General features: G+C 41.3%; 1 protein-coding gene across 3 annotated transcripts in view; it reads left to right on the top strand.

Moving 5' to 3' along the window:
* The window catches only part of SSH2 (slingshot protein phosphatase 2), a 256,657-nt gene that overhangs the window by 184,596 nt on the left and 58,027 nt on the right, over nucleotides 1–14,034 (top strand). For all 3 annotated transcript variants that reach the window (XM_075561265.1, XM_075561267.1, XM_075561266.1), the window contains 2 exons: nucleotides 1,611–1,714; nucleotides 9,865–9,929. In XM_075561265.1, the coding sequence (XP_075417380.1) occupies nucleotides 1,611–1,714; nucleotides 9,865–9,929 (169 nt within the window). The remainder of the gene's footprint in view (nucleotides 1–1,610; nucleotides 1,715–9,864; nucleotides 9,930–14,034) is intronic.

Below are 14,034 nucleotides of genomic sequence, written 5' to 3' on the forward strand. Positions count from 1 at the left end.
ATAGCACTGAGCTTGAGTTTTTTTTTTCAGTAATGATGAAGGGTTTTCATAATCAGCCATATTCTCATTCCTTGTCCTCTTTTGACTAACTAAGAATATGCCACTTCTGTGATAACTGAGGGATGGTGTCTGAGCCATAGAGTAGAGAGAGGATTGATTGTGCCATTCTAAATATGTCTGTTAACAGCTCTCCAGGAACCTGTCCCACCTCCTAGGGCAATCTCTGGGGTCTGCTACGCATCTTGCTTGGTCAGAAAAGCTCTTTGAGGTTTGGGTAAATGATCCAGGTAGAAAAGTCAGGCCTCTGCTTTTCTCATACCACATGTGATGTGGTTTGACTCCTGCTCTTTCTTTTAAAATTGGGCATTATGAAATCTGAAATTTCATAAAATTCTTAATCCCAGGCATCTTGACCAAGGAACCTGGTCCCCACAACTAGCCCCCACTTGTGAAAATACTCCATCTTAAAGAACCATGTGTAGATGTGCCTTAAAGCATAAGCAACAAGTATATCTGAGAACATACTGCTAAACTACAAAAACACTGAAGGCAAACTGGTGTTTGAAACAAAGAGAAACTGCCTCCGTCTCACAAAAGGAATGACTGGAGTATGCTCAGTTGTGTTACGATCTCAACAAATAACCTTATTTTGGGGAGTCTAGAGAACTGCTTTGTTTACTGGAAATCAAAGTTTCCAATGCTGTTACTGTGCCTGAAAAACAGGTAGAATTATTTAACCTTTATTTTAAAAATATTTTCACTTGGTAGAACAGACAGTTGCTGTGTTGGCAGAAGTGTGAATTTCATTTCCTGTCTGTGGTGTGCCCCACTCATCCTGCCACTCAGACATTTTGTTTAGGTTGTTCCCGTAATGCGAGAGAAACAGAGTGACCCACAGCCGGGTAACATGTGCACACCGCAGATGTAACAAGAGACAAAGCTTGTGCAACAGACCACAGAACCCAATGCTTTATTTAAAGAGGAAAACAAAACAAAGTCAAGACGGCCCCTCCCTGCCAGCATGCAAAATTTTAAGTGGTGCCTGAGAATTCTCAGGATGTTTTGCTTTTTTAGAAGCCCTGTGCCAGTTCAGTTGGCAAGTCACCGCAAAGGTTTACCGGCTTTGTGCCACTTGATTAATACATTTAGAATTCAGTGAACATTCTAGAGCTGATTTCATTTTGTTTACTCATTGACTTCTCATAACAACCTTGTTTTATTACCCCTGTTTTACACAGAAGGACACTAAGGCCCCCAAAGGTTCCCTCAGGTAGGAAGTAGCAGAGCCAGGATTTAAACCCAACCTTCTGAGGATCCAAAGCCCCCTCCTTTTCTGTTGTCAGTTTGCTCATTTCCAGGGCTTTCACTCTAAATTGCAACTATGTAATATGTATAGAATATCGTGTGTGTGTGTGTGTGTGTGTGTGTGTGTGTGTGTGTGTGTGTGTGTGTGTGTCCATGTCCAGGGCCTCCCCTGGTTTTATTTTTACTTTACCCCACAAAGTTGGATTCCCTTTGGAACAGGGAATAATCCTGAAACCAGTTCCCATCTCCTCCTCTTTGATTTCCTTCCATGGGTGATGTATTTTCTTCTAACTTTTTTCTTGTAGTATCAGCGAGAGCTTTCTAACTGTGAAAGGTGCTGCCCTCTTTCTACCCCGGGGAAATGGATCGTCCACACCAAGAATCAGCCACCGGCGCAACAAGCATGCAGGTAAAGCCCCACAAACGCATTTCTGGTTACTCTGCCTTTTGGTCTGCTTTAACAGGCTGGCTACTTTATCACTATTTCTTTCTCCTACACTTCTGTAATAGTGAAAGAAAGCATTGTTCTCTGCTATAATTTTTTTCTCACTCCCACATACTGTATTTCTAGCACTTAGCAGGAATACCTTGCACACATAATAAAAAACCCATTGTCATTGAATTGATTCTTACTCATTGCAATCATGAGGTTTTCTTGGCTGTATCTTTATAGAAGCAGATTCTCAGGCCTTTCTTCCTCAGGGCCACGGGATAGGTTCAGACCGTTAGGTTAGTAGCCAAGCACAAACCATTTGCAGCCCAGGGACCTGGCAGTTGTCATAAATGTTGAATGAATTTTTGCTGGGTGACAACATTGCTGTTGGGTGCCATTGAATCAGTTCCAATCCACAACGACCTTATGCACATCTGAATGAAGCACTGCATGGTCCTATGCCATCCTCACAGTGGCCTGAGCCCATTATTGTAGCCATGGTGTCAGTCCAGCTCCTTGAGAAACTTCCTCTTTTTTTGCTGCCCCTCCACTTTACCATACATGATGTGCTTCTTCGGGGACTGACCGCCCCCACAGCATGTCCAAAGTACCTAAGACGAAGTCTTCCCATCCTAGCCTCTAAGGAGCACTCTGGGTAGTAATAGAAAGCTACAAAACCACTCTTGCCATCATCTTAGACTTCTTGATGAAGGAAGTATTGATAACAAAAGCATGTTCAGATGTTCCCTGGGAGTTTATGAAAATTTAATATCTTCCTCTGATCCAAGATTAGGAGCGCTGGTGGCCCTGGCAGGTAAGCCCTGGACTGCTAGCTAAGAGCCACTCTGCGCAAGAGAGTTGAGGCAGGGTGCTCCTGAAAAGATTCACAACTGAGGAAAACCCTCTGTAGGGTCCCTGTGGGTCAGAGTTCACTTGACAGCAGGAGTTAGTGGGTACGCAAAGGTTAAACTTCTTGTTTCTATCACTTCTGTAGAGATGGTGAGAGACGAGTGAGACTGTATTTTAATTAAGCTAAATAAAAGTAAACACTGCCATTGCCGTGATATATGCATTATATCACATACTGAAATGCCAGCTCTTAAAAGCCTGTAATCTTGAATGTGTACACACCAAAAGGACATTTAACACAGAAGATGTTTATAAAAACAAGGAGTAACATTATAAAATAAATAATCAACTGTATGACTTGAGTAAATATATGTAAGAATCTGATTTTTAAATAACCTACTAACAGTAAATAAATAAACGCTTGTTACATTTTGGGGCGGGAGGGTGCGGGGATTTAAAAGTCATTGTGAGGATAGTAGTTGGAGAAATCCTAATCAGTGCTGTACAAAAGGGTTTCTTGTCCTGAATGTGCCACTTTGATGTGATGTGCCCGGCAGGAGTGGAAGAAATTGCAATTAGTATTCTGAAAGGAACAAAGAAAACAGATATACTAGACCCCACTGAGTCAGTAATTGAGTTTAGCTGACGAGGGTATGTCAAAAATAAATAAAATAATAGAAATCCTCATTGGGGGAAAAAAAAGTCAAAATATGAAGTGATTGTTTCTCAGTATCTAGGTCTGTATATTTGTAAAGCCCATGTTTCTTTCGCCTCCCTGAAGAATGCTAAGCTGTTCCATTTACTCGGCGTACACGCAAAGAACAGTTTGGGCCATCTGCAGCTACTCAAAGCCCGTCCCTTTAAAATGATTGTCTTTTGAACAGAAATTTGAAAGGGTGGAGGGGGTGAGGTTTGCCTCAGTGCAACCTTCCAGGACTCTTTCTCACCAGCACAGTACGCAATTTCCTTTAAGAACTTTTCCCTCGGAGCGCACACATTGGTACAGATAGGAGCTCTCAGCACATGGGATTGAGGACAGATAAACCCTCAAGAACAGTTGTGGGAGTAGTGATATCATGACAGTAGGGGGATGGTGGGGACAGGGTGAGGAGGAGAGGGAGAAAGGGCGAACCCATCACAAGATTGGATATATAGCCCACCCCCAGAGGGGCGAATGACAGAAATGTGGATGAAGGGAGACAACAGACAGTGTAAGACATGAAATAACAACAATAATATATACTTGAACAAGGATTCACAAGGGTGGGAGAATGGAGGAGGGTGGGGGGAAGAGGAGCTGATACCAAGGGCTCAAGTAGAAAGAAAATGTTTTGGAAATGTTGATGGCAACATATGTACAAGTGTGCTCAATACAATGGAATGATGGATTGTCCTAAGATTTGTAAGAGCACCCAATAAAATGATTAATTTTTTAAAATTTTTAAGAAAGAAAGAAAAGAACTTCTCCCTAATACGCCCCATTGTTATCTTGTGCCCTCTAAGAAAATAGAACCAATTGGGATGAAAATAAAATAAACCACACGGTAACCATACCTTCTGAGCTGCCTCTGCCTTGAATTTACCAAGGTTTAGCCTCAGTTACAATTCTTTCCATAAAATCAACCCCTTAGCTTCTATCTTACTTAGAGACTAATGGAGTTTAACTCTCTGGACTAGCTCGTCTTCATGTTACACTTTGGCACCCATCGAACCAAAACCAAAAGCTTACGGAGGCCCAAATGTTTGCTTCAACTTGAAAATGCCAGAACCATTGAGATCCCTGCCTCTGAGTCGTTGTCCAATCAGTGCTAATTCTAGAGACTTCTTCCACCAGTGTCTGGCCTTTAGCCACAGTTTTCTTCTTTCATTGAAGTTCATGGTCTTGGGCTCTCTGTCAGGTCGTCTGATCAGCCTTACCATACTTGATCCATCTAAAAACTGGGGACGCAGCTTTCCTGTAAACTTGTTGCAAAGCATCAGTGATTTGGGAGTGTGTCCACTTCAGTTGTGTTAAACATTTTATATTAGCCCTGACCTCAGAATCATTTTGGTCCATGACACCAAAAGTATCCCCGTTTTTGAAGTTGTCCTATTGAGACAAGTTTATTACAGAGAGAACTTAACTGCAGCCACCCACTGATTGGAGAGGCATGTTTAAACATGTTTTGTTTGGAATAAGCCCGTGTGTGTGAACTGGAACCAGAGCCATGATACTTTTTTTATTCCCCTTAGGTTTGACTGAATCCAGTGAGGTTTCTTTTGAGTTTTGTCTTCTCACCATGCTCATGGCTGTCTTGCTTCCAGTTTGGCCTCATGGAGCTGCAAGTGAAATGTAGCAGCTCAGAATTATAATCTTGTCTCGCTGGACACGTATTATCCTCCCACCCAAACACTGTAGCCAGGGAACATTTTTTTAAAGAAAAAAGTAGCCTTTGATTAAGCTTTCTAAAATCTTTCCCCTCAATGCCTATCACCAAAAAGAAGAACAAGCACTTCCCTAAAAAGCTTGCATGCACAGAGGAAGTAGCCAGAGCTAAGCTTCGTGTTTCTGTTTGGTGTGGCTATTTGTCACTTACAGTAAAAAGACGACAAATTATTGGTTTTAATTCAGCTTGTTGGACTAAGGTGGTGGCCAAATTTCCCTGTGATGTGTGTCAGTGGCTTTTCAAGTTTCTGGCCCTAGTTGACTTCATACTTCCAAACTCAATTGCCCCCCAGACTTCTGCTTGATATTGCTGACTTGGCTTTCCCCATACTAAAAAGAAAAGCAGCGTTGACACACACTGAATGGGCTTGGTGTGTGACCCAGACCAGAACAGATGAGGCAGCGTGAGTATAAAGGCAGCACATAAAAACCAGACCGTCACTCGTGCTGGAGCTGCCCCAGCTGAGCTCACGGAAACTGAGAAGATGATGGCAGAATCAAGAGCACATCAAGAACTTGCTGTGTCTGATTGTACTCTCTGAAGTATGTTTCTCGAACTAGTTAGAACTTTTTTTCTGGACAATCAAAAAAATGATATTATAGGTGACTATCTGGTAACTTTTAAAAGGGAAATCTAACAGAAATCTGGAACTTAGCTATCAGTGGCAAGAAATATGTAGGAAAATTTGGGGAGGAATCTTAACACCAAAACACCTGAACCCACTGCCACCAAGTTGACCGTGACCGGTAGCAACCCTATATAGGGATGCCCAGGTACATCTCCGTGGAAGCAGATAGCCTCATTTCGGTTGGTGGTTTTGAATTGCCAACCTTGAGATTAACAGTTCAGCATTTAGTCGACAGCACCACCAAAACTCCTTAGAGTGATGAGAATAAAGTGCCAGTGAAACTTTTTTTAAAAGAGAATGCCAATAGATTGTCTCTGTTGGTCTCTGTGACAGTCTCTCCATGGGAAATAACCACTTTGTTGTGAGCAGTCCTGGTCACTGTTTGCAAACCGGAGCTTCCACACCCTCGACTCTCCAAAGAAACCTTACTAAGGATGGGGCTCCCTAAATGTTGTCTGTCCTGCAGATAGAAACTGGTTGGATCTTTGGGTCAAGAGTGCTTAGAGCCAGGGACTTTGGTCTGCCATTTACCTGGAGTTTCCCATTCTGAAAATCCTTTGCTTAAGGTTATTTTCTCTAATAGCATAGAAAACCCACTGCTATGAAGTTGATTCCAACTCAGAGCAAGCCTGGGTAATAGGGTTTCTAAGACTATAAATCTTCCCACAAGCAGGTAGCCTCAACATTCTCCCCAGAGAGTGCTGTGGATTTGAACTGGCTAAACTTGCAGTTAGCAGTTCATTGCTTAAAGACACCACCACGGGGTTCTAGTGATAAGACAAAGGGAAATTTGATACTACACACAAAAAAATTTTAAGATCATCCAACAATGGTTACAGCAGCACCTTGACAGGGAATTTCCAGAAGTTCAGGCCAGGCTCAGAAGAGGGCGTGGAACAAGAGATATTATTGCTGATGTCAGATGGACCTTGGCTCAAAGCAGAAAGATGTTCACTTGTACTTCCTTGACTATTCAAAGGTATTCAACTGTGTGGACCATAATACACTGTGAACGCCTTGGGGAAGAGTGGGAATTCTGGAGCACTTCATTTTACTTTCGGTGTACAAGGATCAAGAGGCAGTTGTGTAAACAGTACATGGGAATACTGCATAGTTTAAAATCAAGAAAGGTGTGCATCAGATTTGTATCCTTAAAAAAAAAATTTGTATCCTGTCACCATACTTGTTCAATCTTTATGCTGAGCATATCATGAGAAGCTGGATTATATGAAGAAAACTGCCTCATCAAGATTGGAGGAAGGCTTCTAAACAACTTAGGTGTGCAGAGGATACAACCTTACTTGCTGAAAGTGAGATAAATTGAAGCACTTGCTGATGAAGATAAAGTATTGTAGCCTTTAGTATAGATTACAACTCAATGTAAGAAAGACCACAATTCTCACAACTGGACCAAATGATAAGATCATGATAGAGAAAAGTGGTCAAGGATTTTGTCTTACTTGGATCCAGCAGCCATCAAGAGATGAAAATACGTATTGCACTAGGTAAATGTACTGCACAAGACCTCTTTAGAGGATTGAAGAGCAAGGATGTTTCTTTGAGGACCACGGTGCATTCTCAATTGCATCATATGCATGTGAAAGTTTGGCATTGAGTAAGGAAGACTGTAGAAAAATAAATGCATTTGAATTGTGGGGCTGGTGAAGAATATTGAAAATATCCTGGACTACTAAAAGGTCAAACCCATCTGTTTTGGATGAAGTATGGCCAGACTGCTCCTTAAAGGCAAGGCTTGCAAGGCTTGGTCATACAACTTTCAACATGTTGTCAGGAGAGACCAGTCCCTGGGGAAGAAGGTCATGTTTGCTAAAGTGGAGGGGCGGCAAAAAGAGGTAGGCCCTTGATGAGATGGGTTGACACAGTGGCAGCCGCAGGCATAGGTACAGTTGTGAGGATGGCGCAGGACCAGGCTGTGTGGGTCGGTTGTGCATAGGGTCACTATGGTCAGACCTGACTCGATGAAACCTAACAGCAGCAGCATGAGTTCAGGTGCTTAACTCGATGTCCTTCTAAACTCAGTCACATTGCATTGTTTTTGCCTGCCTACACTGCTTTCACTCATTTCACCCTTTTAAAGTCTGTAGTTCAATCTTTTTAGCATCTGCACATTGCTACCACTACCATAATCATTCTAAGAACATTTTATCACTCTTAAAAGAAGCTCCTGTAAGCCAAGTATAATGATTAATGTAAATTCGCTTATATTATTTTTGTATGTCTGACTATACCCTTGAAAATGTTCACTTAACTTCTTATTATTCTTTTGAAAATGATGTTGAAAGTATATACTTTTTATTCAAAATGATTTTAGCTTTCTTAAAATTCCTTATCCTATATAATAAATTTATTCCACTCTTAAAAAAAAAGACGCTCCATACTCATCAGAAATCATTCCCTATTTCCCCCTCCTCCCCCAGCCCTAAGCAACCACTGATCCTCTTCCTTTATAGATTTGCCTCTTTGGGACATTTCATATTAAATAGTCCTTGAGACTGGCTTCTTTCACTTAGCATAATATTTAACATTCATTCATGTTACAGTGTGTGTGTGTGTGTGTGTGTGTGTGTGTCAGCAGTTAATTTATATTTATTGCCAAATAGTAGATTTTTGTTTGGCTATACCGCATTTATATTTACCTATTCATCAGTTGATGGGCATTTGTTTGGGTTTCCATTTCCTGTTTTGAAAGTGGCTCCTGTTAACATTGGTCTATAGTGTTTCTGTGTGGACATGCTTTCATTTCTCCTGGGGATGGACATAGGAGCCCATACTGGCTCTTAGACAGGAGACTTAGATTGTGTCTCCAGATTTGAACAAACATAATTACTCTCCTTTTTCACTTTTGAAATTTTGAAGATTCTGTAATGAAATGGTCAAAAGCCTGCAGTGAAATGGAGAAAAAGACAAGAAAATTGTTCTTTGAGAACAGGAAAATCATGGGCACTCAAAGGAGGAGATAAAAAGAAAGGCTTTCTGACTCGCTGACCTTCTAGACAGATACACCTGTTTGCCAATCTACATTTTTGGGGTGTTTTTGCCCCTGTCTACTTTATTCACACATCAGTATTTCATAATTAATAGCTATGAATTTCCTAGAGAGAAGTGATGCTTGTAGATTCTAAAACCAATGTGAAAACAGGTTACATTGGCATCCATGATGTTATGGCTCTGCCGATCGCTTGTAGCCAGTGTTTCCCAAAGTGGATGTTACTGCCCTCCCATGCAAGGGGACTGGAAGGATCCCAGAAGGCTTCCAAAGCAGGTACCCACACTTTACCCTGGATTCTAGGCTATAGTACCAAAGTTAGTCATTGCTGGATGATTCAGAGCAGCACTATTTGAACAGGGAGTGTGGGGCAAGTAAGTTTGAGAGCCTATGCTTTCGCCCTAAAAAAGAGCTAAAGATGAGTGGGCAGAATGAAGATTTTTTGTTCTCTGATTGTGATAACTTATAACACCTCATAATCTAATTGCCTCCTGTCTTCCAAAGCCTCTGATTTCCTCATGCCGAATAGGAGGTACAATAGAACAGTTTAATAAAAAGAAATTTCTACTTCATTTCACAAGATATGTATGAACAAGTGAGCACTCAAATAATGGTTGCCCACTTTCAACTACTCAATAATAGTGTCCATTAGGCTGTAATCACTTGAGACCCATTCTATTTCATAAGTACGCTGACTTTAAATTAACATCAGCCTCGAATGCAGAAATTGTTTTAAACTGTCGGCAGTTTAAGTCATAAATCTTCTTTAGATTAAGTTCAATGGAAGATTAGGATTACAGGTTTTATCAAAGTGGGAATTTCAAAACGATTTCTTTTTCGTTTCTGAGAATTGGGGATAATTTTTCTAGCACTACACGCACCCCATTCTCAAAATGCCATGGACCTGAGATTCCAAGCAGGACTGCCTCTTCCCAGGAAATCTCATCATCACCCCTAACAGCTTCCACCATCGTTCAAAACTAGAATTCATTTCAAGAGCTCCTTGCATTGATAGAAACAATACAAATTTTAATGCAGTACAGACTGAAAATGAATGTATGAAGAAGTGGTCCACCATGTTCCTTTTTGCTCTGACTAGTTAGAATTTTTCAGTGACCTAGAAGTTTCTGTATATAAAAGTCATTAAGGTAGAAGGACTCTTCTCTATTTACATTAGAATGGAGATTAATAGTCCTTGTTCTGTAAATCTTACCAGGCGATCTCCAACAGCATCTTCAAGCAATGTTCATTTTACTCCGCCCAGAAGACAACATCAGACTGGTGAGTCTTACCATCTTAACTCTGTTTCTGCTCCCTCCCAGGGCTAGGAGTAAATGGAATAGAAAGAGGAAATAGCATGACTGGCCTTGCCGGCTGCATGGCATCCCCCAGGGGCTATACCAGAGAGACGCAACATAGAGGCCGATTGAATGGGCTGAGGACTGGGGTACTCTGTTGGGGGAGGAAGCAGAGAGTGGCTGCCCCGCGCCATGAAAGTGATAGTCATTGAACCTTGGGGGAACCCCTGGCTTGGTGGGTGTCCAATGGAAAGAGACCCTGAATCACCGTATATTTAATACCTCTGTGGCCCCTTGCATTGATATGACAGGTAGGGATCTGCACATCTAAGACTTGATGCAGGAAGTTTTCCCTGTCACCATCTCTATGCTCAGGGTAAAGAGAGCACAATTGATCAGGAGATTGAACTGTATAGCACCACAACTCATGGGGTGTGGCGCGCAGTAGAATTGTGCTCGAATGAACTCCTCAAACGGACAGTAGAGTGCCATATCATTGGAAAATTGTTGATGTTAGCAGTTATATCCCAGGAGGATGATTGACAGTGTTTTCCTCTTTTGTTTCTTTGGTTTGTGTTTCTCTGCCTTTTGTTTGTTTGTTTGTATGCTGGTTGGTTTGTTGCTGTTGGTAGTAGTGGTCTTTTTTTTTTTTAGTCCTTTATTGGGGGCTTGTACAACTCTTATCACAATCCATCTATCAAGCACATTTGTACATTTGTTGCCATCATCATTTTCAAAACATTTTCTTTCTATTTGAGCCTTGGGTATCAGCTCCTCACTTTCCTCCCCTCCCTTCCCCACCCTCCCTCCCTCATGAACTCTTGATAATTTATAGATACTGTATCTTTTGATAGCCATGCACCATCAGCTTTCTTCAAGTGGTGGTGGTCTTTTGGGGGTTCTAATTTTGTCATAATACAACAGCCAAAATAAACATGAATCCCATGACTCTGGGCAGGCAGATGAATTCTGGGCTCCCACTTAACTCCAGCCCCAATCCAAGAAGAGTTAGTTCTGATAACATGGCCCTGCTCAATACTTACATTCATGAAATGACTAGTAAAAACAAAGGTGCTACAGCAAAGTGCGATGAAGAAAGCAGATGGTGCCCGGCTATCAAATGGAATAGTGTCTGGGGTCTTAAGTTAAAGGCTTGTATTCAAACATACAGCCATCTGAGTTTGAGGAGTCAACAAAGTCCATATGGAAGAAGCACACCATCTTGTGTGATCCAAAGATGAGAATAACAAAACCCAAATATGACAAAAGAAAAAGCATTAGAGCTTAAATTGTAAACATCCAATTTATAGAAGGCTATTAAGGACAGTGAGGGGGAGCCCAAAACCCATCTGAAGAGTATCTAGTCAAATTAAGTTCTGGCAGACCCCATCTAGCCACAGGCAATGGACTCAATCAAACAGCATTACTATCAGAGATCATTGTAAACTAGATTATGCTGGATCGAACTCAATACTTGATCAGTGGACCTCCCTCTTGACCCAACCTGAATTTGTTCCAGGCACAAGCATTTCTTGCTTGTTCTGTGATGAAAACTTTTCCCCTGACTGTTTTAATATTGATGGTGGTCTTCTCTTTCTTACTCGTTATTTGTATTTTTCATGTTATTATTATTATTATTTTATCCTTGCCATTTTGTTTTTGTTTTTTATTGTTTCTGTTGGGTTTCCCAGTTTGTAACGCACAAAAAGAGTAGATGCATAGAGATTATAACTAATGCAATGATTTATTGGGGCTATGGAGGGGGGCGAGAAGGGAGGGTGAAGGGATTTGGGAGCAAACAATGAATCTGGGAGGTGGGGAGGGAGCACTACAACTGATTGTGATTATGTATACACAACTCATTTTAAAAGCGATTTAACCATAGGAGTGTATATGACTTGTGAATACTATATCAAGAAACCCATGAGGGAAAAAAAAGAAAGAAACCCAACTTGACCAATGGTTACCACAGGCGAAGGGAAAGAGTTGATGCAGAGGTGGCATTGAGTTTATGTCAGTGGTCGTAGAACAATCTGGAAAAGGACATCAACAGTGTTTGTACAACACGGAGAGTATAATCAAAGGTACTACGTTATTCAAGTAGAAGTTGTGGATTTGGAGAATGTTCTGGTGTGTATATTTTTTGCCACAATTAGGGGAAACTATATATGAATAACAATGACTACAAGGCAGAAGAGCATTGTCTAGAATATAATATAGTGACAATTGTACAACTCTTCTTGATATGACTGAATTATTGAATTGCATGACTTGGGTGAAATCCTAATAAAACTGTTTAAAAACATAGAAACATGGCTCCATCATCCAGGAATTTGAAATCGAATTGGGCATATGAACTAATATGAAGTGACTTGAAATAATTTGATGGTTACAATGGTTGGAGAGCCCAGAATGAAAGTACTGCGCATCATAACAAGTGAAGTTCTGAAAGGGAGAGAAAGCGGGGGCTTAATGCAGTTGAGGAAAGTTGGATACAAAAAGTAGGGCTATCATCTTATCATTTATATGCTGCACATCCTTTTACCACTGTTTATCATTTCTTCACTATTATCGCCCTAATAATAGTATCTTTAATAAAAATAGGAATGAGCATGTTTCTTTGTGGTAAGTGAAAGAATTTGTCTGTGACCTACTTCACTCATTTACATTTCCTGTCTAGGCCTCCAGGTGCATAGTCAACCATTTCAGGTTTTCTGTGTCAGAATCTCATGGGACAGCTGTAATGTTTAGAGAAGAGTCTGCAGAAGCTAATGAGAAACTAGAGGAACAGGAGCTGTCTTAAAGCAGAGAGGCCAATTGGGTAGTTAAGGAGTGCATTGACTAGAGCAGTGGTTCTCAGCCTGTGGGTCGCGACCCCTTTGGGGGTCAAACAACCCTTTCTCAGAGGTCTCCCGATTCATAGCAGTAGCAAAATTATAATTATGAAGCAGCAATGAAAACAATGTTATGGTTGGGGGGTCAGTCACCACCACATGAGGAACTGTATGAACAGGTGGAGGCATTAGGAAGGTTGAGAAGCACTGGACTCTAGAGTGTGTGACAACGAGCCCTGTGGGTTAGGGTGGTAACTTGGAAATTGAGGGAGAACCACCAAACCATTTGCAGTCTCTTCAATTCCATACACATCGCAATCCTTAAAGGACAGAGTAGAACTGCCCCATAGGGTTTTCAAGGCTGTAAATTGTCACAGATTGTCACATCTCTTTCCTGGATAGTGGCTGGCTGGTGGCTTCAAACCATCAACCTTTTGATATCAGCCAAGTATTTAGCTACAGTTCCACAAGACTCCCTGTGAGAGCCACCAAACCAAAAACCCATTGCCATTACGTCACTTTCTAGTCCTAGTGACCCTCTAAAGTCTAAAGGCAGAGCAGAACTGTATAATCTTTACAGAAGAATACTGCCACATCTTTCTCCCAAGAAAAGGCTGATGGATCTAACCACCAAGCACTTTAACGAGTGCACCACCTGGGGTCCTTGAGAGAGCCACTCTCACTGCCATGAACTCAGTGCTGATTCATAGTGACACTCCCACGACCACCCGGTGGGTGGTTAACTGTTGAGGGGAGTAAAAAGCTGTCTTTCTCCCAAGGAGCTGCTGGTGGTCTGGAACTACCGTCCATGCAGATTGCAGCCCAACAAGTAACAACTGTATACCAGGGCTCTGGCTATGAGAGCCACAGGCACGTTAAATTCAGACAGTTGATCTCCATACTTGAGGATAACCATTGATTCTTAATTCACGTATTCTGTCATTCTTTCAAATCCTATCTCCCTTCCTTGGTATAAATAATGCCATTGGTTTTTGTTGCAAATCTTTGACTTTTAAAGAAATGGAAATAAGGAAAACTTCCATAATTGTTTTGTATTATAATACAAACCAAAGATTTGTGTACTTTTTAAGATCGCATCTGCATTTCTCGATGTTTTTCTATTTTACACACTGATATATTCTAAAACTCTTCTAGAGTCTCAAACTATACATCAAAATCACCTGGAAGGCTTAAAACCTTGATTGCTAGGTCCTGCCAGCTGTGTGATTTTGTAACTGGGGGGTGGCGGGGGGG

Source organism: Tenrec ecaudatus, chromosome 10 (assembly GCF_050624435.1).
Source record: "Tenrec ecaudatus isolate mTenEca1 chromosome 10, mTenEca1.hap1, whole genome shotgun sequence".
In the NCBI taxonomy this organism is placed as follows: Eukaryota; Metazoa; Chordata; class Mammalia; order Afrosoricida; family Tenrecidae; genus Tenrec; species Tenrec ecaudatus.